Source organism: Hoplias malabaricus, chromosome 1, assembly GCF_029633855.1.
Source record: "Hoplias malabaricus isolate fHopMal1 chromosome 1, fHopMal1.hap1, whole genome shotgun sequence".
In the NCBI taxonomy this organism is placed as follows: Eukaryota; Metazoa; Chordata; class Actinopteri; order Characiformes; family Erythrinidae; genus Hoplias; species Hoplias malabaricus.
In genome coordinates this window covers 64477575-64495331 of record NC_089800.1, presented here as the reverse complement: position 1 = coordinate 64495331, position 17757 = coordinate 64477575, and the positions used below count along the sequence as shown (strand labels likewise).

The following is a 17757-nucleotide window of genomic DNA, read 5'->3' as shown; positions in this document are numbered from 1 at the left end:
AATTGAGCTTCAATAATACGGAGTGAGCCAGAACTAATCATTCAACGTCGCTAATGTTTATGTGGCTAAGTTCCACCAAATCCTCATATCTTCCAATGTCTAATGTCTAGGCCCTCCTAAGAGTAAAGACAGTTACTGCTGTAAAGAGGGGAAAAACACCTGATGAATATACTTTCAGAAGCAATGCTGTACAAGCAGGTGTCTAAAAATATTTGGCCATAGAGTATTGATGTTATTAACCTTGTTTTGTACTTACAAATGCATTTTTTTCAATGAGCTATGAGTGATAAATAATTATTATTGAATTATGCAATGCTTTGTTGTCAACCTGCAATAAATTTACGTCCAATGATTAGAGTTAAATATTAATGTCATCTCTCTCTCTCTCTCTCTCTCTCTCTCTCTCTCTCTCAGGCTGTAGAAACCAACCTGGCATCCAAAGATAGTCACTGGGTTTATGCAAATGAGGTAAGATGAGATCATTCTTTATCTCTTAATAGAAGTTGTTCAAGCAAAACACTCATTTACACTGGTTTCCCAGCAGGACCATCATTGCAGGACCCTCCCACACCCCACCCACCCAATGTAGGAAAGTGTGCTTCAATTTTACAGGGGCACACTTTATTTTGTACAAAAAATTGATACAAAATAAAGAATGACAGAAAGCTGTTTGTTACTATATTAAACTAACACACTTAAGTCTATATATTATTTACTTGTTCTGCTGACAGGGAAAAATGGTTGTCTATATAACTAGTACACACACACACTCCCTCTTCGACCCATGGGTTAAACCCTAATTTTACCAGGGGTCACAGATGGAGGTCTCAGTGTGGTAAAGAGGGTGGTTTTACATAAAATATGCCAATTTATACCAATGTGCAGCTCTCCCAGAAGGATGGTAATGCTTAATGCCATGACACACATGATTAGTCTTCTCTGCAGACCCACCAAGCAATCATTATTCCAGTGTAAATCACAGTTTTACACACATTTCTATGCCAGCAAGAGACAGAAATCTAATTGAAACTAAACTTTTTTCATAGAAACTGCTGGTTCCCACTGCCACCCACTCTGTATTCCATTAACACACAAGAGTTTATGAGTATCAATGTGTATCAGCAGTATTTTAAAAATGAGAATGATGGTTATCGTTGTGGTCTTCCATGGATTTCTCTGTATTACAGTCCCAGTAAAACAGGTGTTATATTGGCAGTTGCTGACCTGTGAACCAATAAATTCTGGAAATAAATAAATTTATTAAAAGTCACTGCTACTGTAGACATACAATGGCAGATTTCAGTATTTCACATTAACAGCAGCTTTAATCCTCTGGGGCATACGGGCACTTTTTTGTGTTTGTGTGATTTTTTTTAAATGCCTTCTTAACTTTGCATTTAAACGTGCATCATATAATCAAACCCCTCGGGCTCTAAAGTTCTGTTATCTTCGTCCATACTTTCCAATACCTCTGCAGCAGATTCAACAGCTATAAAACTTTTGCTTGCCATTTCCGATGTTTCTCAGATGAACAGACAATGAAGGGTCTGCAGGTGAGTCCTTAGTGAATTTCCCAATGTCTGTTGGTCAGATTCACACAAAATAGACTGACACACGATTCCAATAATAGTACACTGGGAGAGGAAAATTAATTGGACTTGTATATCACAGCCTCTCTCCATCATTTCATTGCAAATGATCTAGTGATGAGAGGCAATTCTTTGATATCAATACAAATATAAACACTGAATTTGACACACAGACATGTTCCTCTACCCCAGAGAGCTACAAACAAAAGCCATATTCTCTCTCTCTCTCATTTATACTCCTCCGTCTTTTTTCCTTCTCTCTATCTCTCCTCTACATTCTCCTCTGGTTTTTAGAGGTCTAGTGAACCTAACGCTGTGGTAAATGCCAAGTGCTTATTGAACAGCGATGCTCATGCTTTGAATTTGTGAATAGCAAAGCAGCAAAGAAGAATATTCTCTTAGTGATGAGAGCGATATAATGAAAGTAAAACAACAGACACTGTAGTAGATCCTTATAAATAAAGTTGTATTGTACTGTAACTGTATAGGTTTCAAATAAAAACAGGACATACAGATTTGTTTCTGAAACCAGAGACACTTTTTTTATGAAGGACCTCTGTCGAGAATGCCCTGTTTTTTTGAAAACTTTGTGTACTACTCTGCAGTTTTACTGTGTACTACTCTACAATTTAGTGCCCCTACACATATAACTGCAGTACACTACATCTACTCTTCTACATTTTACATATAAGATATATAAAATGATAGGAGTCAAAATCTTTGGAGTTTGTTGATGCTGTAAATAACTTATTTTATTTTATTTTTTAATATAAGCTCAGAAAGTTCACGTGTCATGCTGATGATGCTTCTCGTGGGAATTCTAGGAGAATTACTATTTGGTCTCTTGAGACATCAACAAGCAACAATTGAGCAGTAGGATTTTACTCTGAGACCAGACCTGACTGGAATCTTATTACTGTCATCTAATTATGCATTGACACCACTGTGAAACTCTACATTCATGAATTATCCCTTCATCTCAGTCTCAGCTCGTTTTCGTCTTGTGACTTGACTGTAAAATGAGAGCCGTTAATATTCGTACTCTCCACAGACCAAGGGCAGATCTGGACATGGACGTGTGGAGAGACTCTGGAGGTTTATTATCCACTGCTCAAGAACTTCATAATCAAATGAGTTAACTCAAGAACTCGTTATTTCCCCCATCTCTCATAACCCAAGCCAGGATATCCATCCTAGTATTTAAGGTCAATGACATGATACTACAGTTCATCAGCCTGTTTCCTGAAAGCAGTAACATAGGCTTGAAGTAAAGAAGTCCTGTTTTGTTAAGATATCCTATGAGACATTTATTCATTATGATTTATAAATGTATTCATGAGAAGTCATAAAGCATACATAATACCATGATGTCTAGCGTGAGCCTGATTGGTAGGTCAATTGGCTACTCAAAAGTGTCCAAAGCAATATGTATCCTCCTTCTGATTCCGACTAGGCTTGGGACTCACCAGGAACCTGAAATGGAAAAGCAGTAACAGACAATGAATGAATAATCTTATTATATATGTGCAGCTGCTTCAGAATGTGAATTATATGATAAAGCAACTACAGCTGACATGATTTTACCTAATAGGATATATATTTTGTAGGCCACATATCAGGCACATTGTCTTTATTTATCTGTCATTAACTATAAAATCACACTGACCTAAACATGTAAGGGTTACAACACAAAACACCATTACACTGTCTAATGTCTGTAACATAAAGCACTGAATAGTACTCCCTTGTGGTGCAATCCCTTAATGTGAGAATTCCAAGCAATTGAGTGAAGGTTGGTTATGTGTGTATGTGAGTAAGTATGCATCTGTGAAAGTGCGTGACTGAGTGAATGAATGAATGATGTATGTAAGTATGTATATTAGTGAGTGAGGCAGTGTGTATTATGAGTAAGTACCTATGAGGGAGTGAGTTTACAAGCCATTCCCATGAGGTGCATAACATTAAAAAAAGGTTTGAGTCTGCATCAGTTAGAACACATCCAAACCTCCAAGAACAAAACAAAACAAACAGACACACACACACACACACGCACACACAAAACAAGATGGTTCTTCCCAGTTGAAACCCAGGAGCATAACATTCTCCAAATTCATTAATCACAACAGCTTCCTCTGACACATGAATTATCTGTGATACAGCATTCAGTCAGAGTTATTAATCATTTAGGACTGGAATTAGAAACTCTACGATGATCAACAAGATACAATCTAGAGTAAAAAAATGTAGCCTCTTTGTTTACTGAGAAAATCAGCCAAACATTTGCAGACACCTGCTCAGTCAACATTTTTTTCTGAAATGAAGGGCCCCAGAAACAATATGTGCTATTCTGAGAAGGTTTCACACTAGACGTTGGAACATTGCTATGGGGCAAGCTTTGTACCCTTTCAGCCCACACTTTGAGCATACTGACCTTAAGTTCCTGCTTTTCGATAGAAATTATAGAAGCAGTTCTCCACTAAATGCCTTGGTCCGACATGTGCTGCTCAAACTTGTAAAAGAGAGCAGAAGTGTATTAATTTTGTCTATGTCATGCCTTCGTCTTTTCACAGTCCTCCCACATATTATTTGTTCTACTTTTAAATACATATGCCTGAGGAAAAGAAAATTTTCTTTGCTCACAGCTTAGAAACTATGCATATAGGGCAGTGTTGTAGATGAAAGTACTTGGTTTGACGAGTCTTTTATTAAATCAGTTTTTAAAGTTTCTCTTTAGCAGTTGGTTTGGTTGGCTTCAAAATATGTTTTTTTTAAAGCCAGTGAGCCACTTGTTGAATTTATTCACTTGTATGTATTAATAGTATTTCAGACTTAATCAATAAACTTAATTAAGAACATTTTTCCTACAATTTTAGAGATTCTACAGACTTCAAAATTTTACTTAGTCAAGCGATTTTCACCATTGTTTCCTTGATGTCTTTCTATATATTTTTGTGCAATATATATTGCACATCTATATTGTCAAGACAGAAAGAAAAATAAAATATAGACACGAGAGAGAAAGAGAGAGAGAGAGATGCTTAGAACTCTGGACTCAGAACGGATAAATGATTAAGACGTAACAAATTTGAGACAGTCAAAGGACAATAGAGGAAAAGACAACATGCCCACTGCCCTGACCCTTACTGACCCAGCTTGTAGAGACGTGACCTTTCCTGGTATATGTGTGGTGTCTGAGAGTGTGTGTGAATGCTCTTTGAATATGTGTGTGAATGAAATGTTTATTCTGTGCAGAGACACTGACCCTTTGCTCTGACTCTCTGTTCTTCATCGATCTTTTTCCCTCAGGATCTGACCATACAGACCTCTTCATGTCAGATTAATGCAGGATTGTTATTCTGCAAACCTTTCACAGCTCTACATAATATGAGTGTCTTTAAAACCATAATACACTTGTTGCAGATTATAACTGTCCAGTACAGAATTGTAGACTCCACTGGTTAAAGGCTGGGTTTTGTTGATTTTCCAAGTGACAGTACATATATTTATGTTCATTTTCTGACTTGAACATATTCCACAGTGATGATTAAAAAGAAACAAAAAATGTGATTCATTCAAATGTATGCTGAATGCTCAGAACAGATACAGGGCAAAATATGATCAATTAGATTTATCTATAAAAACACAATCAAGACACACATTCAAGTAAAAATATTTACTACAAATCATCAAATATGTATCAATTTTAGGAAATGTTTTATAAACCAGATTCCAAAAAAGTTGGGACACTAAACAAATTGTGAATAAAAACTGAATGCAATGATGTGGAGGTGCCAACATCTAATATTTTATTCAGAATAGAACACAAATCACAGATCAAAAGTTTAAACTGAGAGAATGTATCATTTTAAGGGAAAAAATATGTTGTTTCAAAATTTCATGGCATCAACAAATCCCAAAAAAGTTGGGACAAGGCCATTTTTTAACCACTGTGTGGCATCCCCCCTTCTTCTTACAACACTCAGACGTCTGGGGACAGAGGAGACCAGTTTCTCAAGTTTAGAAATAGGAATGCTCTCCCATTAATGCAGTCTAATGCAGTCTAATGCAGGCCTCTAACTGTTCGTCTTGGGCCTTCTTTGTCGCACCTTCCTCTTTATGATGCACCAAATGTTCTCTATAGGTGAAAGATCTGGACTGCAGGCTGCCATTTCAGTACCCGGATCCTTCTCCTACGTAGCCATGATGTTGTGATTGCTGCAGAATGTGGTCTGGCATTATCTTGTTGAAAAATGCAGGGTCTTCCCTGAAAGAGATAACGTCTAGATGGGAGCACATGTTGTTCTAGAACCTGAACATAGTTCTCTGCATTAATGGTGCCTTTCCAGACATGCAAGCTGCCCATGCCACAAGCACTCATGCAACCCCATACCATCAGTGACACAGGCTTCTGAACGGAGCGTTGATAACAACTTGGGTTATCCTTGTCCTCTCTGGTCTGGATGACTTGGCGTCCGTCTTTCATTTTGCCACATTCCATTTTAAAAGACCCCTGTCCCAGTGCAAATGTCTGAGCTTGTGGAGCTTGCTTAGAAATGGCTTCCTCTTTGCACTGTAGAATTTCAGCTGGCAATGGTGGATGGCATGGTGGATTGTGTTCACTGACAAAGCTTTCTGGAAGTATTCCTGAGCCCATTCTGTAATTTCCTTGACAATGGCATTCCTGTTTGAGGTGCAGTGACATTTAAGGGCCCGGAGATCACGAGCATCCAGTAGAGTTTTACGGCCTTGACCCTTACGCACAGCAATTGTTCCAGATTCTCTGAATCTTTTGATGATGTTATGCACGGTTGATGATGATAACTTAAAAGTCTTTGCTATTTTACGCTGGGTAACACCATTCTAGTATTGCTGCACTATCTTTCTGCGCAACAATGGTGGAATTGGTGATCCTCTTACCGTCTTGGCTTCAGAGAGACACTGACACTCTGAGAAGCTCTTTTTATACCCAATCATGTTGTCAATTGACCTAATTAGTCTTAATCGGTCTTCCAGCTGTTCATTATATGCTCAATTTCCTTTTTCCAGCCACTTATTGCTACTTTTCCTAACTTTTTGGGGATTTGTTGACACTGTGAAATTTTGAATCAACATGTTTTTCCATTAAAATGTTACATTTACTCAGATTAAACTTTTGATCAGTCATCTATGTCCTATTACAAATAAAATATTGACATTTGCCATCTCCACATTATTGCATTCAGTTTTTATGCATGATTTGTTTAGTGTCCCAACTTTTTTGGAATCCGGTTTGTATAATATATCCTCCCACAACACATGGTGCATTCCAGCAATACAACTAATACAGAATGACATCTATACAAATCCTTCTGTGTTCAAACATAAAATATGTACAGTGCCAGTCAAAAGTTTTCTTCTCATTATTCATTGGTGGAATAGGTGTATAGAACTGTGTACCCGTCCTGCCTCTGCACAACCCACATTATGGTCTCAAACACATTAAGAAGGCGAGCAGTTCTACAAATTAACTCTAGACGAGGCCACGGTTGTTCACCGAAAATTATTCCAGGTGCCGACCTTATGAAGGTGACTGAGAGAACGCCAAGAGTGTGCCAAGCTGCCATCAAAGCAAAAGGTGGCTACTTTGAATCTAAAATATAAAAGATATTCTGGTTTGTTGAACACTTTTTTTGATTCCTACAGACTTCCATGTGTTCCCTCACCGTTTTTATGTCTTCCGTATTTATTTACAATGTAGAAAATAATAAAAAAACAAAGAAAAACCACTAAATGAGATGTCCAAACTTCTGACTGATACTGTACATGTGGAAAATGGCCAAAAACTAAAGAAATCCTCCCTGAGTGGGTGTGTCTAAACATTTGACTGGTACTGCACAGAACACAGGTTTAGTTCAGCAGAAGAAAAGTGGGGCATGATTATAGGTTACCTGGCCTTCACAAGCCTTCACACACACACACACACAAATTATATATATTTTTTGGCTGTAGATTTTTAAGTTTTAATTTCATACAAACCTATTTAAAAGAAAGGAAATTAGTAAGATGAAGTAGTTAAAGGAAGTAGGAAAATGAAAGTCATGTATATTTGATTGTTTTGCCAGACAACTTCTTTAATACTCAGTTGTATCTTTTTGAAGGTATTTCTCTGTATTTTTACAAGATTATTAACAACAATCTCCTTCATCTAGTCGTTTGTTTTCTGTAACCGCTTCTTCCTGTTGAGAGTCTTGGAAATCATCAGGCTCAAGGCAGGAACCCACCCTCAGTGGGGCACTGGTCCATCACAGGGCACCACACAATCAAAGAGTCACTCCTCATACACTCACACGCATGGACACTTTTGTATCACCAATCCTCCTACCAGCATGTGTTTTTTGACTGGAGGAAACTGGAGCTGAATATGATAACAATAGAGTAGCCCCTTTTGCTGCTACCTGACTTGTTTTTCAAAAATATGCTATTAATTTTCTGTAACCACTTGTCCAGTTCAGGCTTGTGTTGTGTCCGGAACCTATCTGGAATCACCATGTGCAAGGCGAGAACACACCCTGGAGGGGGTGCCAGAACTTCACAGGGCAACACATACTCACTCACACCTATGGACACTTTTGAGTAGCCAGTTCACTTACCAACATGTGCATTTGGACTGGGGAGCTATTGATAAAGGCAACACTCCACTCCACCTGTTTTCAGTATCTCCAGAGCTACAGCTCTCAGCTCTGCTCTTTGAACCCCATGCACCCATATTCAAGCTTGTCAACATAAACGTCCTTGTATAGACTTGAGCAATGTCAAGGCCATGCTGTTAAAACTGCTATAAACATTAATGAAAATAAAATAGAAGAACTTCAGAGACTCTATCAATACACTCTTATAAACAAAGTACCTTTTTGTGGACACATTTTGAGCAAAAATAAATTAGAGTGCAAACACAAGTCAAACTCCAAGTGTTTTCTGCTGACCAGCCAGTCTCCTAGCATCATTTTCTATTAGCAATAAGTTACTGTACTTAGGAAATGCTCACATGGGGGTGATATAATTACAGTGAAGATACCCATAATGCTTTTCAGTCCACGACAAATTTCTGTAATTAAATAAAACAGTAGTTTACTGTTAGACTGAATCATATATACATTCTCTAACGATCTAAAGAATAGTTTCTTGCTTGAGGTTCTTAATAATGCCACTGCATTTACCAAAGAACCTTTAAAGGACCTTCTTTCAAATAATGTACTGAAACCTTTTTGTCTGACAGTGTACTGTACCCTTAGTTGTAAAATGTGTTTTTACTCAATTTACTCATTGTACAGCTTTCTACTTCATGACTTATTGCTTTTTTAGGTTAAAACAAAGTGTGTTTCTGTGTGTGTGTGTGTGTGTGTGTGTAGGAGGTGAGTGATACTGAGATCATGGAGCTGGTGCACAGCTCTCTGGGTCGGATGACTGTGATCAGACAGATTTTCCCTCTTTGGAGAGACACTAACATCCGCTGCATGAGGAACAACCACCGCATCTCCTCTCTACTCTGTGACCCTCAGGAGGGATACCTTCAGTCCCTGGAGGTCAGTAATAACACCCTGAGCCATTATAATAGCTACTACATCGGACGAAATCCTGTCTATATACTAAGCCCTAAGGTTTTTATTTTTGTTTTATATAGACTTACAGTTCTCACTAAGTTGTGACCCACCCTAATCTCCCTATTTGTAAGAAGAGTCTTCATAAAGCAAAGCTTATATGGCATCTATACCTTATTATACATGCCATTGTGGTTTTTAAGTAGCTACTCTTCCTTGCATAACAATTCATAGACGAAGAGTGTTTGGCTTCATGAAGTCAAGTTTCATGATGCATTATAGCATTGTAGAGCAGAACCTTGTAATAATTATACTATAAAATCTAGAATGTCCTTAGCAGGCATTAAGAAATCTGACATAACTAAGTTTTGTACTCTTGTTGTGTCTGTGTAGTAATAAATAATTATAGGCAGTCATATGTCTGTAGAAATATAGCAGTATAAAGGCCTAAGCAATGTATTTAAAAAGGTATTATGTAAGTCATACATAGTGACATCTTATTAATATATTTATAAAGCTTTATGAACCCAGGAATCCTACAAATTCCTTACAGTGTGATCACAGTGAATCTGATGAGGTTATGACTTAATAATTCCACAATATGTCTTTAAGTAAACTTAAGTAAAAAACTAAGTAAAAAAACACCACAAAAACAAACTTGTTTAGCCTCAACACTTGAGGGACAAATATACAAAATCCCACTGGTTCCCTTCAGGGTGGCGGTAGTTACAAAACAGTGAGTGAATCTGATTCGATTACTTGTAATAGTGGGTGGACTGAGGGAGGCGGACACAAATGCAATAAAACAGAATGTATAGAAACAGAAAACCAAAGCAACAAGAAAGACTAACAAAACTAGAGGTAAGAACAGGGCTAAACACAGGACTAAAACTAAACACAGACTAAGGGAGCTAAACACTGAACAAGGACTAAGCAAACAGGATAAACAAAGACTACTAAGAACATGGAAAACATGAATTAAACAGAAAAACAAGACCACAGACATTAACAGACATACCCAAGGACAGAGGGGTACAAGCAGACCAGACGGGTACAAATATTTATATACAGACCAGACTAGAACAGTACAGAAGGGTACAAACAAACAGACTAGAGAGATACAGAGAAGGTGCTAACAGACTAGAGAGATACAGAGAAGGTGCTAACAGACCAGAGAGGTACAGAGAAGGTGCTAACAGACCAGAGAGATACAGAGAAGGTGCTAACAGACCAGAGAGATACAGAGAAGGTGCTAACAGACTAGAGAGATACAGAGAAGGTGCTGACAGACCAGAGAGGTACAGAGAAGGTGCTAACAGACCAGAGAGATACAGAGAAGGTGCTAACAGACCAGAGAGATACAGAGAAGGTGCTAACAGACCAGAGAGGTACAGAGAAGGTGCTAACAGACCAGAGAGGTACAGAGAAGGTGCTAACAGACCAGAGAGATACAGAGAAGGTGCTAACAGACCAGAGAGATACAGAGAAGATGCTAACAGACCAGGGAGATACAGAGAAGATGCTAACAGACCAGGGAGATACAGAGAAGATGCTAATAGACTTGACAGTGCCAGAAAGATAATGTCCACCAAAGAAACACTGAAACAAGGGGGCTTAAATACCTGGGATCACCTGGGAAGGATAACAAGGGGGCAGGGCAACAAAGGAGACACGTGTAGACACTGACGAGAGGGCAGAGCTAAGGCAGAGACAAGGGACAAAACAAAAACAGGTGCCAGGAGCACATGGCAAACAAGGGAGACAGACAGCAGGAAAACACGAGACAGGGCCAGAGCGTGACATTACTCCTCAATCTTTGTCTTCTTAAGTGGAAGCACCATGAATCTAAACACTATATGTATTACCTCCTATTTTGAGATAGTAGTGAAAACATTACTGGAATGTCTGTTTTTCTGCTGACAATATCTTATTCCATTGGCAAATATAATAATAAATAATAAATGGAATTTTTAAAGAGTTTTCCAGTAACCCAAAGATGCTGAATATATGGGCATGGCAACAAACCAAATTAGCTGCGAGTGGAATAAGACACTGTTAACTAATAAATTAAATTAAATCAGGTGGAAAAAGTCTAGAAATAGATTTCTTAAGATTGCTCGGAGAGTCTCAGAATTAGAAACACCGGTTATATCCGATATACCATTTATGATGTTTTTTTGAAGACATTATTTTTTGGTGTACTGTACCGTGGGGTACATTTTAAGTCGTTGAGGCTGAAAATCTAAAGCTGCAATGTCTGAGACAAAGACAAGAGACAGACAAGTCAGAGACCGAGCCACGTTTTCTGTGAGAAACGGAGTGAGCTCCACTGTGTGATGTGAGCTGGATGAGATTGATTTGGTGTGAAGTGGAAAAGCAGGATGGGAGACAGATTCTCTCCTCCAAACTGCAGGAGTTGTTTTTCTCACTATTTTGTTTCATTGGAGCACTCTAGGACACTCTAGGAGTGATATATTTTAAAAATATCATACTCTAGTTCCATTAATTCTCGAAAGTTGTTGAACCCTGTCTAGATTTCTGCATGAAAAACATCACTGGTTTTCACGTTTCTCACATGAACTGCTTGAATTTCTGTTCTGGACACAGAACACTGTTGGCAGGATATTTTTCTCAATTCAGCAGTGACACCACCCTAATCATACCTGTGTGGACCTCTGTGGGCTTCCTGTAGGGGGCCTGACCATTGAAGAACAGGGTGAAAGGGGGCAAACAAAGTTTTGCACATCTGTAATTGTAGAACTACAAAGTGCCCCTTTATGGTCCGTGGAGCTGAGAGAATGGGCTCTATGTGTGGAAACAAAGATGTGGCCATAATGTTATGGCTGGTCAGAGTATATAGAATAACTTTCCATACATTTAATATGCTTGTAATAAAGTGTGCAAAGCAGAAAATAAAGTCAAATTATAAAAAAAAAATTAAAAATGGAAGATAGAAGATGAAACTCAACATTCTTTCAAGACCTCGCTTCTCTCAGTTACTCTTATGTAGGAAGTTATATCTGAAACAGAAAAAACAACAAAACAAGCATAATGTTTGATATAAGTCTTACTTAGAAATGGTATACTGTTATTATTGTTGTTGCTATGTATTTATTTATTTGATTATTGTTTTGTTTGTTTGCTTATGATTATTATCAAATGGCATATAGGGTTGAGTTGAAATATAACATTGCTAACATTGTTTCTTTTTTACACAACCGTTCCTTACTACTTCAGGTAAAGCTTTGAATGAGAAATATCAAGTGAAATAATAACTTTAATTAAATATCATACATTTTGTATTAAATTCTTCAAAGCCTTTTCTTTCCCTCTTTTGGTTTATCTCTCTCTCTTTCTGCTCTTTTTACTCTATTTTTTTTTTTTTTGCTTTATTTACTTTCTGTTCTCTTACCCTGCAACCCACTTCTTTTGCATTCTTGCACATATATAAATACTAACGTTCTTTCTTTTTTCCTGTTTCTCTTCTCTTGTACATTCCTCTTGTTTTCCCTCTATCTATCTCTCTATTTCTCTTTCTCTCTCTCTCTCCCTCCCTCTTTTACTCACTCTCACTCACACACACACACACACACACACACACACACACACTTACACATTTATACACCACACACACATGCACACTCACCAGGTACACACACAAACACACACACATATACTTATTGTCTGTCTCTTCGAATTACTTCCAGCTACTCCCTGCTTTACTAGCGTGTGTGTGCATTTGAGTGTGTGTGTGTGTGTTTGTGATGGGGTGATGTGTCTAGTTTAGCAAGGTGTTTGTCTTCTTTCGTTCCCGTGGTGATGACTGCAGTGATGTCGCTTTGAGTTTGTTTTCTTTCTCCAGGTGGCTCTCAGTGTGATGACCCTTACACAACCCCCCTAGAGCTCTCTCTCTCTCTCTCTCTCTCTCTCTCTCTCTCTCTTTGGAAAATACAAATTAAGACTTAAATATCAAATCATTAAATATTCAAATGAACAAAAATATATTGTTTTATATAAAAAAAAATAAATCTAAAAGTTTATAACCATCCCAGGCACATAATGTACAAATGCAAAGCTGAATCAGATATTTTCAGAAAGTGGTGTCACTGAGTATATAGCGCAGTGGCTTTGATCCTCAGCAAACATAAGGCTTGCTGCCATGGGCTTGTTTTTGGTTTCTTGTTCCCTGGGTACACCCCTATCTCTGAGAATGCAATTGTACCTATTCCACTAAATATTTGTCATTGCTGCATTCTCTGTTTTTTTCCACCCACATTCTCCATCTTGTTTTCTCTCAGGTGTCCAGTCTGTACCTGTATGACAGTGTGCTGATGCTGGCCAATGCCTTCTACAGAAAGTTGGAGGACAGAAAGTGGCATAGCATGGCTAGCCTCAACTGCATGAGAAAGTCGACCAAACCCTGGAATGGAGGATGGTCAATGCTGGACACCATCCAGAAGGTTTATTTTCATTTCTGCTGCTATATTCATGGAGTACTCTAGCTTATTGAAATTTATGAACACTACTTCTATTACCTTGAATTCTCTCTGAACCCAAAGATCTAACTATAGGACTTAAATTAAAAGGGACAAATTTATGCCTCTTGTTCTACAATGAACACAAAAAAAATGGTTGGATTCCTATTCTCCTTCAAACGTTACATAGTGCAGTTTCTGCAGTGCGGAGCTCAGACTAATGACAGAGGCCCTTTTTCCCTATTAGAGGTTAGTGAAGCATCACAATGATTTTGAAGCTGTAATGTTAAGGTAAAAATATATTACATAATGTTTCTTTAAATACTACAACCTGGAACCCTGGATCTGATGGCATAGGGCAGGGAGCACATAGGTTCGTGTCTTGATGCTTTGGATTATTGCATTTCAGTTCATGCTCATAGAAGCGTGAAAAAAGATCCTTATCCATGGAATATAAAGTAGAATTTACCCACCGTGTTTCAGCTTCTACAAGTCTAAAACTTTTTGACAAGCAGATTCAGAGGAAGCTAAAATAACAGAGAAAGTTCTGTAATTGGACGACTGCATTTCCCCAGGTTAAACTTGTCCTGCCAAATGGTACCAGTTTTGTTGCCGTGTTAAACACATTGAACCAAACTGTCAGGCACCAACACACAAAATTACAAATAACAGTCAAGGCATTGTGTATTATTTCCTATTTTTGGGAAAATCTGAAATGATGAACTCTGAGTGCAAAGTTAGTTTTTTCTGTGTTTATTTTTTTGGCTGGTTTAAATGCTCCAAGTTCTCATTAGGGTTTATTGAATATTAACACAAACACACACACACACACACACACAAAGTAGAAAAAGTTTAAATTTATAGTATACAATGGATTAATTAATATTATATAGGATAAGATGCAAAGTTTATCTCATTAACTGTCATGCAAAAAAGGTTGCATTAACGTTTTTGTTTTGCATCATTTTAAAACACCAGTTGTCCTTTATATTTCCCATACATCTGAGTATGAACAGACTATGAAAACAGCTAATAATATTAGTGTCCTTTTAACTTCTGCTAACTTCCATAAAAAGTTAAGAATTTATTTTCCTTTTCCCTGAAAAGTTACTGTACTTGAGATAGGAGGTTTAGTTCTGACAGTGGTTCTATCTTTTCTCTTTCTCTTTTAGGGAAGGATCTCGGGGCTGACAGGTCTCATGGATTTCCGAAGCAATGGAGCTAACTCCCACTCTCAGTTTGAGATTCTGGGAACGACTTACAGTGAGACTTTCGGGAAAGATGTCAAACGGGTGAGTGATCGGGAAAAACCTCACCTTGAGGTAAAACAAGGCTGAGATGAGTTTTCACTTCCTGCATTGTGCTGGGAGAATTTTAAGTGTTTTAAAATGCCTGCACAAATGTTATTTTTATACTGTACTCAGATTCCTGTCCAGTGATGGTGAAAGGGACTAGACTTTTCCATGTCTACAGCACAAATACAGCATTTTGTTTTTTGGGGTTTTTTTTCTTCCAAAACCATTGGTGAATTCCACCAGTCTAAATATTTTATATGAAAGCATAATGATGTTACTACACTTGAAGAATAGAGGGGACTACACTTTAGGGCTTCTGTGCTCTCTGGAGTAATGGCGCTCCAAACAATTGTCTTTGGGGCAACCAGACCTCATTAATGTGTATGCAGCCAAAAGCTATCGGTTTCTCACAGCAATGTTCTAGCATCTTGTCTAAAGCCTTCCCAGAAGAGTAGAGATTGTTAAAGCAGCAAAAAAAGGGAACAAACACAAGATTGTTTCTTTTTGCTTCAGAGGAAATTTATAATAATATGATTAATGATCCCAGGATTAAGCAGAAATTTAGAAAAGCAAAATAATAATTACTCTTTAAATGGGAATATGTGTGTGTGTGTGTGTGTGAGAGAGAGAGAGAGAGAGAGAGAGAGAGAGAGAGAGAGAGAGAGAGAAATAGACAGCCCCTGCTGTGTCAGGGACATGAAGTTTCCTGCAGAGCTTGAACAGTTCCTGCTTCCACTGACACAGAACATGGTGATAAACTCTCTGTCTTTGTGTCTTTCTCTCTCAGGATTTTTCAGAGATTAAGTATACTACACATTTACATTTTTTCACACTGTTTTCTCCACAATTTATACTCAGTTCTTATTTCCCTCTTTAACTAGATCTCCTGATACAACCAAAGTGGGAGGGGGAAGGTGTATTGAAGAAGATCATGATTGGAGAACACTAAACTACTAATTCCACCACATGCTCAGTTTTCCAGAGAAGAGTTATAAACATAGAATAGATACGAAATTCATAATACTATATATGCACACAAATATATACCAATTAGCCACAACATTAAAACCACTGACATTGATAAAATCATTATAAAATCAATACACTGACATCATTAGGCAGCAGGTGAATTGTCAATTCTTGAAGCTGACATATATATGAGGATTTGAGCCACTTTCACGCTGTTTTGAGGTGGGGTTTTTATGTGCTGTGTTTAGTGCACACAAAAAATAGTAAAAGGATGTGCAACATGCAATTAATTGAACGGAAGTTTGAAACTCTGCAGCTTCTTTCCATTTTTGTGATTTAGCCTGGAGATGTACTGTTTGGCTGAGTTAAGTAAGGATGTGTGAAATAAACCCCAGTTGTTTCTTCTGGTACAATACCTCCCTGGGTGGGTATAGGGTGTGTGTGTGTGTGTGTGTGTGTGTGTGTGTGTGTGTGTGTGTGTGTTCAAGAGGGGTGCAAGTCATTAATAGAGGTCTCTGATGGCTCTGTGCTTAGTAATGTTAGTTCATTTTAACCAGAGACATCAGAGACCTTCCCTGAGGCCAGTAGCACTCAGCACTAATGAAAACACTCATTCATAATTCACACACACACACACGCACACACACAAACCCCCAGATACATAAAGCAGGGCATAACCAAAAAGGACTGGCAAATAACATCATGCATTTTCCAATAAGTATTGCAATATTTACAGTATAGTGAGATCAATATTATCCTTATAAACTGATCCCAAATGGAGCTCATTATAAGTGTGGGAAAAAGTTTGTGAACACCCTCACCTGGAATTAATCCAGAGCTTTTTTTTTAATGCAGTAACAGTGTCTATTCTCTTGGAAAGGATTTACACTAGATGCTGGAACATTGCTGTGATGTTGATTGTTTAGGTACAATACTATATCACTCTCAAGAATGTACTTACACTGCTGTGTAACTCAGTGCTGGGAGGCTTTACACCCCTCTGGACAATGTTTGGCATTGAGAACGTGCTCCAGAGTGTCCTGTTATAGTGTAAGTATAAAGTACAAGGTTTTGTTCAGTCTCCTTGACTGATCTCAGTTTCAGACACCTTCATCCCCTCGGGCTGTGATGTGTCGCCAGTGTCACTCTCTCTTTTCCTTCTTCTGTCTAATCTTCCCCTCTCATCTCTCCATCATCATTTCTCTCTCTCTCACACACACACTCTCTCTCTCCTCTCCCTCCTTTTCTCTCTGTATTTATTCCCCCTCCCAGTCTGCTTCCAGATGCTCAGTGTGTAGAGACTAATGAAGATGGAGATGTTATTTCCTCTTCCTGTTTTCTTTCAGCTATGTCATTATGCCAGCTCCTCTCTCTCTCTCTCTCTCTTTCTCTCTCTCTCCCTCATTAGGAGTCAGGATGGCAAGAAAGCAAAGGGCTCAGTGAGTGTTGGAGGCCCCCCTGGAGGAGGTGGCCCTTTAAAAGCTAATTTGATAGCACTCTCACTAAAGTGCGTTTTGAAACATTGCTGTTAGGATTTTTTTAGCATTCAACCACATAAATATTAGTGAGGTCAGGTACTGATCCATATGAATGATTACTAAACCTTTTCATAGTCGCTGGAAGAGCATCATCACTTCTTCAGGGAACACACACACACATTTGTGCAATCTATGCAAATATAATAAATAACATAGATGCTTATCCAACAATACTGAAAATTGACACGCTGGGATGAGAGTAGAGACTATTGTGCTACATCAGCCAGCAGTCACTCGCACTGGTTTGTATCATTCTGAGTGGTTACACTTGGTTGTGGCAATACCAGAGATCAAACTTTTGTTATAAGCATTAA

At 38.1% G+C, this 17757-nt stretch overlaps 1 protein-coding gene across 1 annotated transcript in view; it reads left to right on the top strand.

Annotated features, from left to right (window-relative positions):
* The window catches only part of grid1a (glutamate receptor, ionotropic, delta 1a), a 318330-nt gene that overhangs the window by 265460 nt on the left and 35113 nt on the right, over positions 1-17757 (top strand). The window contains exons 5-8 of the mRNA XM_066681522.1: positions 415-468; positions 8978-9151; positions 13465-13626; positions 14814-14933. Coding sequence (XP_066537619.1) covers positions 415-468; positions 8978-9151; positions 13465-13626; positions 14814-14933 — 510 coding nt within the window. The remainder of the gene's footprint in view (positions 1-414; positions 469-8977; positions 9152-13464; positions 13627-14813; positions 14934-17757) is intronic.